This window comes from Lampris incognitus, chromosome 3 (assembly GCF_029633865.1).
Source record: "Lampris incognitus isolate fLamInc1 chromosome 3, fLamInc1.hap2, whole genome shotgun sequence".
Taxonomy (NCBI): Eukaryota; Metazoa; Chordata; class Actinopteri; order Lampriformes; family Lampridae; genus Lampris; species Lampris incognitus.
In genome coordinates, this window is record NC_079213.1 from 28,774,528 (window position 1) to 28,792,410 (window position 17,883).

Below are 17,883 nucleotides of genomic sequence, written 5' to 3' on the forward strand. Positions count from 1 at the left end.
GTCACAAATCACTCCTGACACTCTTCTCCACCCTTTCCACCCTGCCTGCACTCTCTTCTTCACCTCTCTTCTGCACTCCCCGTTACTTTGAACAGTTGACCCCAAGTATTTAAACTCATACGCCTTCATCACCTCTACTCCTTGCATCCTCACCATTCTGCTGTCCTCCCACCCATTCATGCATAGGTATTCCGTCTTGTTCCTACTGACTTTCATTCCTCTTCTCTCCAGTGCATACCTCCACCTCTCCAGTCTCTCCTCAACCGGCACCCTACTCTCACTACAGATCACAATGTCATCCGCGAACATCATAGTCCACGGAGACTCCTGCCTGATTTCGTCCGTCAACCTGTCCATCACCACTGCAAACAAGGAAGGGCTCAGAGCCGACCCTTGGTGTAATCCCACCTCCACCTTGAACCCATCTGTCATTCCTACCACACACCTCACCACTGTCACACTGCCCTCATACATATCCTGCACCACTCCTACATACTTCTCTGCAACTCCCGATTTCCTCATACAATACCAAACCTCCTCTCTTGGCACCCTGTCATATGCTTTCTCTAAATCTACAAAGACACAATGTAGTAACTCCTTCTGGCCTTCTCTATACTTCTCCATCTACATTCTCACAGTAAACATTACATCTGTGGTGCTCTTTCATGGCATGAAACCATACTGCTGCTCACTAATCGTCACCTCTCCTTTTACCCTACCTTCTATTACTCTTTCCCATATCTTCATGCTGTGGCTGATCAACTTTATACCTCTGTAGTTGCTACAGCTCTGCACATCACCCGTATTCTTGAAAATCGGGACCAGTATACTTCTCCTCCATTCCTCAGGCATCCTCTCACTTTCCAAGATTGTGTTAAATGATCTAGTTAAAAACTCCACTGCACTGCCATCTCTCCTAAACATCTCCATGCCTCCATAGGTATGTCATCTGGACCAACCACCTTTCTACTCTTCATCCTCTTCATAGCTGCCCTCACTTCCTCCTTGCTAATCCACCGCACTTCCTGATTCACTATCCCCACGTCATCCAACCTTCTCTCTCTCATTTTCTTCATTCACCAGCCCCACAAAGTACTCCTTCTACCTTCTCAACACACTCTCCTTGCTTGTCAGCACATTTCCATCTCTTTCCCTCATCTCCCTAACCTGCTGCACATCCTTCCCAGCTCGGTCCCTCCGTCTAGCCAGTCAGTACAAGTCCTTTTCTCCTTCCTTAGTTTTCAACCTCTCATACAACTCACCGTATGCCTTTTCCTTTGCCTTGACCACCTCTCTCATCTCTTTATGCTGTATCTCCTTGTACCCCTGTTTACTTTCTTCATCTCTCTGACTATCCCACTTCTTTGCCAACCTCTCCCTATACTTTGCTGTATTTCCTCGTTCCACCACCAAGTCTCCTTGTCTTCCTTCCTCTGTCACTGATGACACACCAAGTACCTTCATAGCTGAGCTGTCTCTCTCACTATTTCTGCAGTGGTTGCCCAGCCATCTGGCAACTCTTCATTACCACCCAGTGCCTGTCTTAACTCCAGCCTGAAGTCCACGCAACAGTCTTCCCCCTTCAGCTTTCACCATTTGATCTTTGGCTCTCTGCCTTCACTCTCTTCCTCTTCTTGGCCACCAAAGTCATCCTGCCCTTCCTGGCGCAGCTCTCCTCATTTATCCGGGCTTGGGACCAGCACTAAGAATGCACTGGCTTGTGCATCCTCAGTGGCTGGGTTTCATGGCTACACACTATGTATTCACACATCTAGAGATTTATTGCTACTATTTCCGGGTAATTTTCCTCGTTTTTATCTTCAGACCATCAGCTCGATATTGTGAAGCTGCCCCTTCGATTAGCAGCAGATTATCATTGTCTGCATCTTGGAGAAACTACCTCGTCTCTGCAACACATTATTCGCCTTTTAAAAGCTTTCTCTTGTTCTCCTACCGTCACTAGTATGCTGTCTCCGCACTGATGCTGCTTTAAACGGGGTCGTTGCTTTCAACATCAGTCACTGCAGAATATATTCCACGTTTATTGTGACGGGGTTTAAAGTAAACTATTGACTGAAGGGACTTTTTCATGCGTGCACGCACACACACACACACACACAACCACACCCACACAAACACACACACTTTCAAGGCTGACTAAGACCAGTTGCCCCTTTTTTGAACTCTTGAATGAGAGGTTCCTGTTGTGCTTCAAAAGATGTCTGTGAAAGACAACATCAGTGGCTTTTGCTTTGATTTCTTTGGTCTGGGTGATTGTAGTCCGCAGCATTTTCTGCTTTGCCTTTTGAAATTGGGATTTAAATTTGCAATTAGTTGTCATTTTAATTTTCATGAGCGTTGACCTTGTGTATCAGGTAAAATACAGAACAGGGTTACTTTTGCAGCAACACATCAGCAGTATTTGGGGAACGTTACGTTTAAAAGTAACTCGTTACATCACTACGTTACTGCTGTTAAAAGTAACTTGTTACGTCACTGTTACTGCTGTTAAACGTAACTTGTTATGTCACTATGTTACTGCTGTTAAAAGTAACTTGTTACATTACAGTGTTACTTACTGAAAAAAGTAATGCGTTAGATTACTTTAGTGTTACCTTGGAGATTCTTTGCACATATTGGTTATATTTTGTAGAGGGCACGTAGCTTACTGAATGTCTACCTTTGAATGTATTGACTCTACCGTTATTGCATAGCTTAGTCTACAGCCCATAATCAGTAACTCTGCTGGCTAATAACAGGAGCGTCAGACACAGTATCCCCCTTACAGCTCTTTATTAACGATTATGTTTAGTAAACATAAAATGGAGATACGCACAGTAGATACCAAGGGACAACGTTTTGTTCAGCAGCGACTGAGGAATTGCCTAAGAATTGTTGCTGCTATCACAAAAGAGCTTCTTTGGTTGCCAGGCAATGATAAACGATTCATTGGTTCAGTCAAACTGCAAAACTGGACAGCCGCTCCTCTTTTACACAAGTAAATAAACAAAAAGCAGCATGCAGTAGTCACAGGACCGGCACATGCACCTCTGCCGCTCTAGGCGAAAAACAGTTATGCCACCCCTCCCATCTATTAGCAACGAACAACAACAACACACAAAGGCTCATATGCCATACACATAACTCATATAGTCTAGCGCAACGCTAGTGTGCTCAAAGTGTCAACCATATTAAAGTATGCATGACACAATATGTTGGCATTTTGCGGATCCATATACAAATAACACACCAAACAGATCTGCAGAATAACTCCAGTTAATAACCTGGTTCCAAATTCTTTACAGCAGTCATGACGGCACATATAGCTGTTATCCAAATACTCCAATCAGCTCCTCAAACTAAATAATACCAGTCCAACTCTCCTATACACCACTTTCTCACGAGCGTCAAACACACACACATGAAATGTGCACAAGCACATATCATCAGCAACTTAAACAACTACTAGAGAGCAAATAAAGCTTACCTTCCAGAAGTGTACACGACGGGCATTTCATCACAGCACAGGTCTGAACCGCATCCTCTATTTTGACTCTCTGTGCCAGTTCGTGTTCTTATGGACATTGTTGCCAGTCCACTAAGTCTGTCTTGTTTCACCGTGCAGCGGAGGTGGTTTTTTATTAGTTTCAACTCGTTTAGACATGCTGCAGTATTTCCTTATCTTATTTCTTGAAGACAGTTTTAAACTGGTGTCAATCATAGTAATTGTATAAACACGACTCGACCTCAACTTAATGCAAATGAGTCCATTCAGTGCAACGCACCCGACTCACGAAACTCATGTCAAACTGTCCAACTAGGCAGTGCTGATAAAAAATGAATCAAGATTCTGTTACTGGGGCACCCGGGTACTATAGCAAACTATTCCGTTGTCTACCAACAAGGGGATCGCTGGTTCGAATCCCCGTGTTACCAGGTTGGTCGAGTGTCGCTACAGACACAATTGACTGTGTGTGTGGGTGGGAAGCCAGCTGTGGGTTTGTGTCCTGGTTGGTCAGGGTGCCTGTTCAGGGGGGAGGGAGAACTGGGGGGAATAGCATGATCCTTCCATGTGCTATGTCCCCTTGGCGAAACTCCTCACTGTCAGGTGAAAAGAAGCGGCTGGTGACTCCACATATATCGGAGGAGGCATGTGGTAGTCTGCAGCCCTCCCCGGATCGGCAGAGGGGGTGGTGCAGTGAGTGGGACGGCTCAGAGAGCGGGATAATTAGCCAGGTACAATTGGGGAGAAAAAGGGGGAAAATCCAAACAAAATTCTGTTCCTGCATTGCCTATTTCTTACCTCCATTTTTTTTCAGAAACACATTTTAGTGTACCGTTTTTAACTGTAAAATGAGGAAGTTTGTGACTTGGCCACCATGTAGAAACCAAACCAAAACCAGACACCGTCAAAGAGTTCAGTGGTCCGGTGCATCCAGATGCATCCTAGCCAGATTCTGTGTATCTGCACTTTCAGGTAGTGTCACTTTAAGAGGTGACACTACCTCTTATCGATAAATATGGTATATATAAATACAGTAATATTTTAACAGTAACAGATTGCTTAATTGAAATAGTAACTAAGTGCTTGATTACTTGAATTGCAAAACTATCACGTTAGATTACTCATTACAACAAAAAAGTAATGTAAGTACACGTTACCCCCAACACTGCACATCTGTAGGTTAAAACTGACCTGTCTCGCAACAGTCTAAACCCAGCTCAGTCTAAACCCAGCTCAGTCTAGACCCAGCTCAGTCTAGACCCAGCTCAGTCTAAACTCAGCTCAGTCTAACGCTTGGTGAATTCTCCTTCACAATGACAGGAAGAGCCGACGTCGAAGCCTCACAAGGCAACTTCTGTACTAACGCTTGGCCTCCACAAGCCGGTTATCGCTGTGCTCACTTTCCTGACACCTCTTGCTTAAAACGCATGGAAGGAAGTCATGAAAGGTTTAGTCCATGGGCCAGAGCCCAAAATTTCCTATTTCGGTACACTCAAGGTGGCAAAACTTACTTATAATTTTTGAAAGGATCCATGTCTGTAGATGATATTTTGGTATGATAACCATTCCTGAGTGGCAGCTGTATCACAGTTATCAGCTCATGAAGTTAACCACCCCCTAAAGTAAATTGCATTTTAGACGCTGGTGCATATCCTGGTTTAGCCTCATGGTCAGGACATTTTTCAATGTTCTATAATATTGTCTTTGGTATCATTTTAAAGGGGACCTTCTTAGCTTTCATTCAAGCCCTGTTGTGGATATTTCTCACAAATATAGAGGTCACTTGAGCTCTTCAACCCGTCAATAACACACATCTTTCTGCAATGTTCGCCTAAACTATATACTTTCTTTTAGCCCTGTGGCATCTAGGAATATCAGGGACACAAAACACAAAAACTGGAATACTCACAGGACTGTAAAGATTCAGGAAATGTATAATATACCCATACTATTTCATTGTGTGAGGTGATTGTGAACCTTAAATTAGAAGGGCATTATTACTAAGAAACTAACTAGACCAAAGCCAGTTAGTCCATGGGTCAGACCAGATATCGATATCACCCAAGGTGACACAACTTCACTGGTGCCATTTTATTTGGTACACTAACAGAAGTAAAATAATACATGATAACCTTTCCAAATGAGCAGCTATTTCATTTTTCTTTCAGGAAACCTGTTTCTGTGCCTCTCACGATTGTGTATTTGCCCAGATTTTTACAAATATAGCATTTCAACACCCCTGGTACTGATTAGCCTAGCTTAAACTCTGGGACAGTTCTTAGTTGGCCAACAACCAAGGATAACCAGTACTGTGTACTTCCATTCATTGTGCTAAGCTAGGCTAACGTGCAGCCAGATAGCTTTCTACTAAACACATATAGAGGAAACTGGTATCTATCTTCTTGTCTCACTCTGGAGAAGATTGTAAGCTAATTTCCCATAATTTTAGCATGTTCTTTTAATGTATATGTTAATATGATTAGTTAAAGTGGCTACGAGGAACTTTCATCTTGTGTTGATTTTAGCGGCCTCATGTGGACAAAATACAGCTGTTGCATAGCAACTAGGTAATGTATCTATTTGTGGCTATGTAAGATAAATAATGGTAATATGACGCTGGTGAAGCAAAGTAAACTTTGTTTTAGTAGTGTTCATACACCTAAGTTACATGTATTTGTTTGTATGTGGCAGGTGAAAACTGACTGAATATGGCCACTGGTGAACAAGCAAGTTTTTACCCAATACCAAAGCGCCCACGGGTGGAGTGCATTATCCACTGTTCTGATGATACAGATAAGCTGGTTTCACTACAAAGTGTCGACTCATGGAGAACTCTGCTCAGGGCAGCTCAGATAAGAAATCATGCACCAGTTTTGAAACTGGCAAAAGACATTCCTGAGGGACAGATTCCAGCAATCTACTACCACAGAAAGTGTCGCAGTATCTTCACTATGAAGCAAATTCTTGATGGCCTCCTTGCAAAAGAAAAGAAAAGTTGTGTCTCTGCTGAAGAGAAACAATCTAAGAGAGTAGCTCGACATGCTCCAAGTACATCTAGGACTTATGATGCAGAGTGCATATTTTGTCAGAAAAACAGCAAATATTCCAAGAGACAGAATACGAGAGAAGTACTGGTGCAGTGTCGAGAACTGCGAGCTGATGCAAAGATCAGGAGTGCAGCCACAAAGAAAAGGGACAGCAGAATCCTTGCCATTGTGAGTAGAGACCTTGTAGCAGCTGAAGGGCACTACCACAGGTCATGCTATAGACTTTACACCAAAGAAGAGGTTTCCAAAGGAGAGGTTGCCAGCAATGAAGATGATGATGCTGCAGCCCAGTATGGAGCTGCTGTGAATAAGGCATACAATGAGCTGTTCCTCTTCATCAGGATGGAGCTTTTTGGCAATCCTCAAGTGATGACAATGACTAATCTCTCTTCTAGACTGGTAGCTTCAATGAACTCCCAAGGCATTGCCCAAGTCAAGGAATCAACCAAGAAGCACATAAGGCAAAACCTGGAGAGTGAGTTTGCTGGAGCCTTGCAGATATTCCCTGATGAGAAAGGAAAATTCCTCCTCTATCCCAATAACTTGTCCATGAGGGAACTTGCCAAAGAAAATCAGTCTCTCAAAAGGGAGCTGCAGACCCTGAAAAGTGTCAGTGCACAAGATGTTATAGCTGAAGCAGCCATCAAATTGAGAGCAGACATTAAAAGTCAAGATGTTCCTCAAACCTGGCCGCCTGAAGTCAAACCAGAAGCAGAATGTCCTACCATTCCAGAGTCGCTCATTATCTTCCTGTACTCTCTACTCACAGGCTCAAATGATCCTGATCATGCATCCCAGAGAGTGCAGTGCCTTCTGCAGTCATTTGGCCATGACATAGTATATGCAGTGACATGTGGAAATACCAAGCCTTCCAAGCACATTGTTCTGCCATTCAGTGTCAAATCGTTGACAGGAAATGTAGAGTTGATAAACATCCTCAACCGACTTGGTCACAGTGTGTCCTATTCACAGATGGAAGAGATCAACACTGCCCTGTGTCTCCAGAAACTCTCATCATCAGGGAGTGGCATTGCCCTTCCAGCTAACATCCATCCTGGCATATTCACAACTTTAGCCGGGGACAATATCGACCGTCTTGAAGAAACTGTCAGTGGTGAGGGAACATCTCACAGAGTCAATGGGATTGCTGTGCAAGCAAAGCCAGTCAACCCACTTCCTGTCCAACCCATGCCCACTGTTCCCAAAACAAAGAAGAGAAGCATTGATGGACCCCCACCAATGTTACCAACTTACAATGCTGGACAACGGGTAGGGCCACCACAAAGCAAAAAGTCAGATGCCGATACTGCAGCCAATACTAAGCTTGCCAGAGAGAAAAACCTTCTTTGGGTCCTAGCACGCATGTCACAACAAGAAGAACAGTCAGTCAGCAGCTGGACAGGCTTCAACATCCTGACTCGAGGAGAGATGACGGTCATCCCCGACAATATAGGCTATCTGCCTACCATCAATGCTCCAGCGACACAAATGTCTACTGTCAACGAGGTGCTTAACCAGTCACTCAGCATCATGCAGTGCTTAGGCCTGAGGAAGATTGTCTGTGTCTTTGACCAAGCCCTGTATGCGAAGGCTGTCGAGATCACATGGAAACACCATGACAAGTTCCATGATATCATCGTTAGGCTTGGGGTATTCCACACCATCTGCACACTGCTGGCAATAATAGGAAAGCGTTTCCAAGATGCTGGACTCAAAGACCTCTGCATTGAGTCTGGCATGATTGCAGAAGGCTCAATTGCTGGTGTTATGGATGGCCGCAAGTACAACAGGGCAGTGCGACTACACAAGCTCCTGTATGAGGCTCTCATGCGACTGACCTTGAATGGTTTGCTGTCCTGGTTGGAAGAAACTCACAGGAATGATATGGTTCACCTGAATGAGACACTGAAGACCATTGACAGCCTTGGGAAAGAAGTCTCACAACATGCTTTGAAGGAGGTCCTCGAGAACAGCTCTTGTACACGCATCATGGATCTATTTGAAGTCTACCGTGAGTTCCTTAGAGGTGGAAACGGCAGCCTCTCGAACTTCTGGATGTCCTATTTGGACATGGTTGAAATCTTGTTGGGGCTCATCCGAGCATCCAGAGAGGGAGACTGGATGCTACACTTGGCTAGCATTCGAGCAATGATCCCATGGTGCTTTGCTTATGACAGGATGAATTATGCACGCTACCTCCCCTACTACTACGCCCAGATGTCTGAGCTGCCCATCACACACCCAGATGTGTACACAGAATTCATGGAAGGAGGCTTCTCAGTCCAACTGGGCTCCACCAATCCCTTTGGCCGAATCCCTGTTGACCAAGCTATAGAAGAAACGGTGAACAAAGACACCCAAACAACTGGAGGGACAAAGGGATTCAGCTTGAAGCCAGGAGCTGTGACCAAATATTATCTCACAGCTGAGTATAGAAGCATGTACCTCAGACAGCTGAGAGACCTGACAGGTCAAGGCAGGTGCAAATGGTCTCATCCAGATCTACAGAGTCCAAGGATCAAGAGAGATGAAGCAGATGTCCAGTCTCTCATGGACCTTATGGAGAATAACTGGCTCAATCCTATGTCCCCTGATGAGATTGATTTGGTTAGCCTCTCCACTGGCAACATGGCTCCACCTGATGTGACCATAGATCTCTTGAGAGCTCTTGAGAAAGGAGAAGAGGCCTACCAAGCATTCCAGCAAACAAGGTTAGATGCAGACCCACCACCTGTGAAATTCCACGACAAGATGACCACGCAAAGTCTGAAAACATTCTCCAATGTCAGCACAAAACAAGCTCATGGAAAGAAAGCACAGGATGTGGTTCTGAAGGCAGATAGAAACCTTTTCAGTCACATGATCCTGGTGGCTGAAAGCAGGAAGGTGAATCTGAAGGATGTCCTTGCCTACCCATTGGGCCCACTACCATGGGCACTGGCAAATGCTGATGGGTCCTTACGAAAAACAAACAAGGCTGCACTTGCCAGAGAGCTTGAAAAGAATGTATCTCCTGCAGAAGACATCCCAATCCCATCTACTTCCATCATTGATGGGATGAGCCTGGTCCAAAAAATGAATGGCAACAACAAAACCTTTGCACAGGTGGCAGAGTCAGCCTTGACCCAGGTCCTCCATGAGGGAGCACAGAGTGGGAGGATTGATGTTGTTTTTGATGTCTATCACCAGACTTCGATTAAAGATGCTGAACGACTGAACCGGGGTGGAGACATCACTCTCCAGTACAAGAATCTTGCAGGGGGACACCACGTCCAGCAGTGGAGAAAATTTCTGTGCAGTTCCTCCAACAAGACCAGTCTCATCAAGTTTCTGGTGGAAGAGTGGAAACTCCCACGATACAGAGCTATGCTGCATGGCAAGGTGTTGTACATGACCTGTGAGGAAACCTGCTACAAGTTGACAGAAGATGGGTGTGAGGAAGCAGCAGAACTGCACTCCACACATGAAGAAGCTGACACCCGTCTGCTCCTGCATGCATTGCATGCAGCAAATGCGGGCTCAAAGTCAGTTATCATCACAGCTGAGGACACTGATGTCATGGTGCTTTGTCTTGGCTTCCAGAAGGACATCACCTGTCCCATCTACCAGAAGTGTGGGACTCAGAACCGCACACGGTTTGTTGACATCACCAAACTGGCAAGTTCACTTGGAGACAGCATCTGTGACAGCCTAATTGGCTTACATGCCTTCACAGGCTGCGACACTGTCAGTGCATTCGCTGGTCGAGGGAAGCTGAATGCCCTGAAGATAGTGAGAAAGCACACTTCCTGCCAAGAGACTTTTAGTCAACTGGGACAGACATGGAATGTGAGTGATGAGCTGTTCCAGAAAATTGAGCAGTTCACCTGTCGGATGTATGTTGCTAATAGCAGCACTGCTGAGGTGAACAAACTGCGTTACCAGCTCTTCTGCACCAAAAGGGGAGAGGTTGAGTCCAGCCAGCTGCCACCATGTAGAGACTGTCTCTTTATGCATGTTCAACGAGCCAACTATCAGGCAGCAATATGGAAGTGCTGTCTGCAGGCTAACCCTGTGGTGCCAAGCCCTACTGAGTATGGATGGACAGACGATGAAGGCAAGCTGGCCATTTACTGGATGCGCTCCCCACCTGCACCAGATGTGGTCTTGGAAATGCTAACATGCAAGTGTGTGCATTCATGCAAAATGCCAAGCTGCATGTGCCTGTCAAATGGACTTCCATGCACAGACATGTGCAGGTTACAGACCTGCAGTAACCAAAAACAGCAGGATGGTCCAGAACTGGACTTTGAACTTGGGGAGTCAGATGATGAGAGAAACGAGCAGTTTGATGAATGACAGTGTGAGGATTCTGATGGTATTACTGTGGTAGTAGTCTATTGATGCACAGGATGTTGATTCTGGACTTGGTTACCCAGAGCTTGATAACAATAATGTAACCATATTCACATATACCCATTACCCTACCCATTACCATTACATATACCCACTAATGATATGGGATTACATGTATCATTGACTAAGTATATGTAAATGTCAATGTTGTTTAAAATATTAAAATAGTTCATTACCTCACTATGGTATTCCTTTTTATCATGTATTTTGATTGTGTATTTAAACAAATGTATAGAGACCAGTTTGTGACCTAACTGGCTTTGGTCTAGTTCTCATTTAAGGCTCACAATCACCTCACACAATGAAATAGTATGGGTATATTATACATTTCCTGAATCTTTACAGTCCTGTGAGTATTCCAGTTTTTGTGTTTTGTGTCCCTGATATTCCTAGATGCCACAGGGCTAAAAGAAAGTATATAGTTTAGGCGAACATTGCAGAAAGATGTGTGTTATTGACGGGTTGAAGAGCTCAAGTGACCTCTATATTTGTGAGAAATATCCACAACAGGGCTTGAATGAAAGCTAAGAAGGTCCCCTTTAAAATGATAACAAAGACAATATTATAGAACATTGAAAAATGTCCTGACCATGAGGCTAAACCAGGATATGCACCAGCGTCTAAAATGCAATTTAGTTTAGCGGGTGGTTAACTTCATGAGCTGATAACTGTGATACAGCTGCCACTCAGGAATGGTTATCATACCAAAATATCATCTACAGACATGGATCCTTTCAAAAATTATAAGTAAGTTTTGCCACCTTGAGTGTACCGAAATATCGTCTGGCCCATGGACTAGTTCCCAAGCTAATGCAGATTTGTTATGGCTCACCCCTGGAAACAGAACCTAGTCTCACACCTCGACCGCTGACGCTAGATGAATCTATACAGAAACAAGACTCTCTGTGAGGTTTGAGAGCGGACTCTCTCTGTGAGGTTTGAGAGCGGACTCCTGTGGCATAACAGATTGTAATGAACTCGCTAGCAGGGGTCACCTTTGTTATTTTGTTTGGTTTGGCCTCAAAGGTCTGGGTCGTTTCCTCCTCATATTGCAGTCAAGGGTTAAAGGTCAGAGATACTCATGTTGATGCCCTTGGACAAGCAGTGACTAGAATGATTCACAACCCCAACACCCTCCCGGTTCACCCCCCAAACTGTCAACAGTCCTTCCTCATCTCACGGCCCGCTGCCTGTTTTCTGGGTCATGGGTGGTGTGGGGTGGTGGTAAAATGCTGCCCTGGTTTTGGCTGAAGGGAAAGTCAGCAGGGGAGGAGAGATGTGATAGCCTTTCATGTCTCAAATATTTCGAGATGTCAAATCGCAGGCCTCCCCTGCAGAGGTATTCCCACCCAAACAAGAGAGATCAGCCTCCACCAACACATACAACACAATACATTGTCACATTACAATATATTGTGGTGCAGTTTGGTGGGCCCAGCTCAGACAGCAACCGCTTCAGCAGGTGGGGCATTTTTTTCCCCCTTTCTTATTATCTTGACGTTTTCGTCTTTATGACACTTCCTGCTGTCACCAAACACCAAGGAGGCAATTTCGCAGCGAGGTCAGGAGAGGACTGATAGCATCACACAGACAGGAAGTTGGTCATAAGAGGGAGGCTCTATGCAAGACATAGCGATAGCCATCAGAAATATCCCTGAGAGAGGCTCCCGCAAGGCCTGATGGGAAACCAGGAGATAACAGCTGATCCAGTCTGGCGTCTGAGCAGAGCGAGATTGAAACCCAGCTCACTGTATAAGTTTATTTGGGGGAGAGAGTAGAGATAAAGATGAACTGCTGGCCCGGTGTCGCCCTCCTGATATGCTTTGAGGGGGAAAGGCCCGTCTCATAAAAATCATAAAAAAGACACACACAGCAGGCGCGTGTAAGATGAACTATGGATGCAGATGTGATTGACCAGTTATCTGATGGATATTTGGGGGATTTTGACTTTTAAAGGTTAACAAAACTGAGTGGAGGGGGCATCCGGGTGGCGTAGCAGTCTTTTCAGTTGCCTACCAACACGGGAATCGCCGGTTCGTAATCCCCGTGTTGCCTCCAGTTTGATCGGGCATCCGTACAGACACAATTGGCCGTGTCTGTAGGTGGGAAGCCGGATGTGGGTATGTGTCCCTGTCACTGCACTAGCGCCTCCTCTGGTCGGTCGGGCCGCCTGTTCGGGGGGGGGGGGACTGGGGGGAATAGCGTGATCCTCCCACGCGCTACGTCCCCCTGACGAAACTCATCACTGTCAGGTGAAAGGAAATGGCTGGAGACTGCAGCCCTCTCTGGATCGACAGAGGGGGTGGAGCAGTGACCGGGACGGCTCAGAAGAGCGGGGTGATTGGCCAAGTACAATTGGGAGAAAAAACGGGGGGGGGGGACTGAGTGGGGGCCACATGTCTCCCTGTCATTTCCGTGCTAGCTGAGGCAACATGTAGAGCAGAAGCTGCACCGTGTCTCTGTCCTTGTGATCTTGCTAGTCTGACTTTTAGAAGGCCCCTTAGTGCGGTTAGGTTCACTGGTAACGGCTGTTCCATCATGACCGGTGATGGAGGAAACTGAAAATGAGGAGTGTCAGTCTGATGAGAGCACTGTGGCGGTGGAGGGGCTTTCTCATTTGCAGCTAATCGAAGCTGTTAATGTTTAATTTGTTGCTATCAAGGCGGGCGGGCACCGAGTGATACTTCATTTGAACTCCCCGACCCGCACTTCAACCTGAGCGGGGCCCTCCTAGGTCTAGAGAGGCAGGGTCTTGAATATTCATCCGTCCGTACTCGTCTAGACACTTCTGACGGGGGGAACTGTCTCTGTTTTGTCCTTTGCAGGACCTGGATGACATCGAGGACGAGAACGAGCAGCTCAAACAGGAGAACAAGACTCTGCTGAAAGTGGTCGGCCAGCTGACAAGGTAGAACCTCACCAACCAAAAGGATCCAACACGACCCCCCCCCCCCCCCAGGAGCGGCGCATCTCTCCAAAACCTCCCCGCATCTGTCAGCGTGACCTTTATATCTCTTTGATTCTGTCTCTCTGTTTTTTGTTTCTCCCCCCCCCCCCCATCTTTCTGGATGTTGTGAAAGAGGAACTGTAAGGTAGTGGTCCTCCGAGCCTCTCGGCCTTTAAAATACTTCCCCCGAGGACAAGTTCTTAGGGAGACTGAGTGAGACGGGGGGGCCTAAATTTCCTTCGAACCCCTCCACGGTCTCACGGGAGGTTTCCGCAAAGGTATATTTAATGTAAATGTCTTGTACATAGGCCATTTTAGATTGTTAATTTTTAATAAAGTCTGAAAAAAGGAAAATGGAAATATAATGAATGTATGTCCCGCGGCTGCAAGCACACAGGGTCTTCTCGTCAAGGTCACGGAGCTGTCCGTCACTGTTCGTGTAGTGTTCACCCAGATCGACACGGTGTCTTCCGTGTTGCGTTCTCGTCTGAGGGGTGTCCACAAGACTATCTCTGTTCGGTCCGTTCTTCCTGCTCCTCCGGTCGCCGGGACCTCGCAAGGCCGGGCTGTGTGCCGGAGTTTGTGTTTTAGCATCGTTTAGTCTAAACGGCCCCTGCGGCCACCAGCCAAAGTGCCTTCTGGTGCACGCGAGACTCCTCTCGGAGCACGGTGTCCTTCATTACATACAGGTTCAAGTCTAGTCGCGTTCTCCAGTTCACATCGGTGGCGGATTTCCTCTGATCCCAGCGGGGGTTTTGGGGTGCTTGTGAATTGAGACATAGATGAAGTAACAGTCTGTACTGTACTCTGAATACCGATAAACCGGTGAACGCAAAGCGAGGCCTGTAGACTTACTCTGGGCTTTAGGCACTTCGGCGTTAGCATCTTAGCATGGGTAGATGTCAGCGGTGAGATATTTTGAGGTAATAACTTTTTTTGTGTAGCACGTATGGGCCCTTTTCCAATTGCATTCTGGGATTTCAGGCATTTACGTGATTTCAAGTTGCAGTTAAAAGTGTGGCGGTTAGACTTATATATGAGGTGCAGCGGTGCATTTTTTTATTTTTTTTGTATGCTAACCAAATCAACTGAAGGAACATACTGTTTTCAATGCATCTCTTATGTTTACTCGCAGAAAATGGCGTCTTCCCCACAGCATGTCCACTCACCTGTCTGTAGCTCACCGGCCCCACCTTCTGAAACCATGTACAGCTTTTGCATGATGATGTGATTTTTTTTTTTTAAAGCCCACTGAGAGGTAAAGAATATATTTAGGTTTTAGACAGTCTTTTGGGCACCTTGTTCTCACACACACACACATACATGCACTCACTCACACACACACACACACGCACCACAAACTCATCTATCTTACCATTACATTATGCATGTACAAAAGATGAAGTCATTTAATAAAAGTTTGATTATCTCTTTTCTCAGTCGACTCACTTGCATTCATAAAGACTAATCCGATGCGATGGTCCCGTATCACGGGATGGGTAATGCGGTGTGACAGTGACAGGGTGGCGTTCCGCCGCCTGGCTCTCAACGCACACACATACACACACACACACACACACACACACACACACACACACACACACACACACAAACACACATTGTGGTCAGTCGCCGTGATTATCCATCATGCCAGTCAACAGCTGGACTGAGAGGGGGCGTCCGATCCCCGTTACCTACCAACACGGGGATCTCCGGTTCGAATCCCCGTGTTACCTCCGGCTTGGTCCGACGTCCCTACAGACACAATTGGCCGTGTCTGCGGGTGGGAAGCCGGATGTTGGTATGTGTCCTGGTCGCTGCACAGGTGAAAAGAAGCGGCTGGTGACTCCGCATGTATCGGAGGAGGCACGTGGTAGTCTGCAGCCCTCCCCGGATCAGCAGAGGGGGTGGAGCAGCAGCGACAGCTCGGAAGAGTGGGGTAACTGACCGGGTACAATTGGGGAGAAAAACGGAAAAAAAAAACTGGACTGAGGAGGTGGCCACGTTGCTGAGATGCTGAATGTCCGTCCACCCCACCAACATTCGTCACGCTGTTCACGTGGTGGTTCCTTCGTGGGGAGACGATAAGGGACATGTGTGTATAAGAATGGTATCAAGACTCACACGGCCCTCTGAAACGCTGCAGGGTCCGTCCCTGGTCCCCATTTGCATATTTATAGAAAATTGTAATCTTTTCCATTTAGACCGGCCACACACAGGGTGTAGGCAGTTCAATCATTGGGTGTAGCGTAATTTATCCTTCCTTTCTCTCAACAGCACAACCCTGGCCCCTGCTGTCATTCCCGACGCTGGAGTGTTCAGCGCTGAGCCGGGTCAGCTGAAGTCGTATATTCAGGACAACTTTATTATCCCACATGGGGGTATTTGTTTAGTTAAGTGCTCCATACGTAAAAGACATTAAAGACGCCATGAAGTCCACAAGAAAAACAATAGAACGCACAATAAAACAACAACATAGTCATAATAAAACACATTCTATCACAGTGAGACAGAATACAACGGACAAATAAGAACAGCCAATCCAAATCAGCAAAATCAAATCTGATATAAAAATGCAACAGTGGGGGCGTGTGGGTAGGTATTCTGTTGCCTGCCAACACGGGGTTCGAATCCCCGTGTTGCCCCCGGCTTGGTCGGGCGTCCCTACAGACACATTTGGCCGTGCCTGCGGGTGGGAAACCGGATGTGGGTATGTGTCCTAGTCGCTGCACTAGCGCCTCCTCTGGTCGGTCGGGGCGCCTGTTCGGGCGGGGGGGGGGGGGGGGCTGGGAGGAATAGCGTGATCCTCCCACGCGCTATGCCCCCCTGGTGAAACTCCTCACTGTCAGGTGAGAAGAAGCGGCTGGCGACTCCACATGTATCGGAGGAGACGTGGTAGTCTGCAGCCCCCCCCCCCCGCGGATCGGCAGAGGGGGTGGAGCAGCAACCGGAAGAGTGGGGTAATTGGCCGGATACAATTGGGGAGATAAAGGGAGGGGGGGGAAGTGCCACAGTGCAAGTGACCCGCTAAGAGACCCGTCAACTAAACCTGCACGTTATACAGACTGATGGCTTAAGGAACAAGAGTTCTTGTATCTGCTTTTTTTTGGGGGGGGGGGGTTGTGTTAAGTCTTTCTCCGGGTCAGGACGCTGCTGCGACTCAATTTGGAGAGAAGGGGATTTAAACAATTGTCTAGTTTTTGCAGGATGAGTTTGGTGTAAAGGCTGGTGGCTATTTCCTGGTCTATGCCTATGGCTTCTCCTGCTGTGCTGATGTGTTGCTGCAACCTGTGTTGTTCCGGCCCCCTGAGCCAGGGCCTCTGCCTTCAGTCGCTGTTATAACGTCGCATTTCTGGTCGCTTAGTCAAAGGGCTTAGCTGAAATGTCAACTCCTTACACTCCATTTCCATCTTAAGTCTGACATTTCTCCACTCTGAGCGATCTCCAGAACCAGTCAGTAGAAACCAGCGTATCCGCCGGAATCTAACATCTTTCTGAGTCGACGCTGACGCGTAGCCATGCCAACATGCTGGTTTTGCCGGGGTTTTAAAAGTGGAGCGGCGCCAAGTAAAGACGAACAAAGATGTCGGGCGATATTGAGTAGATACGCCGTCTTGACAACAGCTTGACAACGGCATTAGTCCCGCCCGTGACGCCGATTGGCTAATTGTTAGTCCTGCCGCGGAGCTCATTGGATAATCGCCTTTTCAGTCGAGAAACCGCTGTTTCACGTCACGATGCCGGACCGGAAGAACCAGTCGTCTCGGTGGAGTGAGCGGATTCCAAGGTGTGTACCCAGGCAAAGGGCTTAGTCATTCATGTCAGTAACAGAACCCCAGAAGTCCTCCTGAAAACCTGAAGGAAAGTGCAGGTTTCTTAGTTAATATGCTGTTGGCGTAATTTGTGTATGTGCGCTGTAAATCCTATTGTGGCACAGGCGTATGTAGTTATTGTGCCGTTGGCTGCAAGTCAGTGTACCTGCCCTGCCC

The 17,883-nt window shown here is 46.7% G+C and overlaps 1 protein-coding gene across 3 annotated transcripts in view; it reads left to right on the forward strand.

Annotated features, from left to right (window-relative positions):
- Positions 1 to 15,319, forward strand: part of pawr (PRKC, apoptosis, WT1, regulator) — a 76,754-nt gene extending 61,435 nt beyond the window's left edge. For 2 of the 3 annotated variants that reach the window (XM_056276341.1, XM_056276340.1), the window contains exons 7-8: positions 13,773 to 13,855; positions 15,030 to 15,319. In XM_056276341.1, the coding sequence (XP_056132316.1) occupies positions 13,773 to 13,855; positions 15,030 to 15,117 (171 nt within the window). In that variant the 3' untranslated portion in view covers positions 15,118 to 15,319. Of the gene's footprint in view, positions 1 to 13,772; positions 14,969 to 15,029 lie in introns of those variants that run through there. The other variant, XM_056276342.1, reaches the window with a different exon arrangement.
- Positions 15,320 to 17,883: the final 2,564 nt, after the last annotated feature.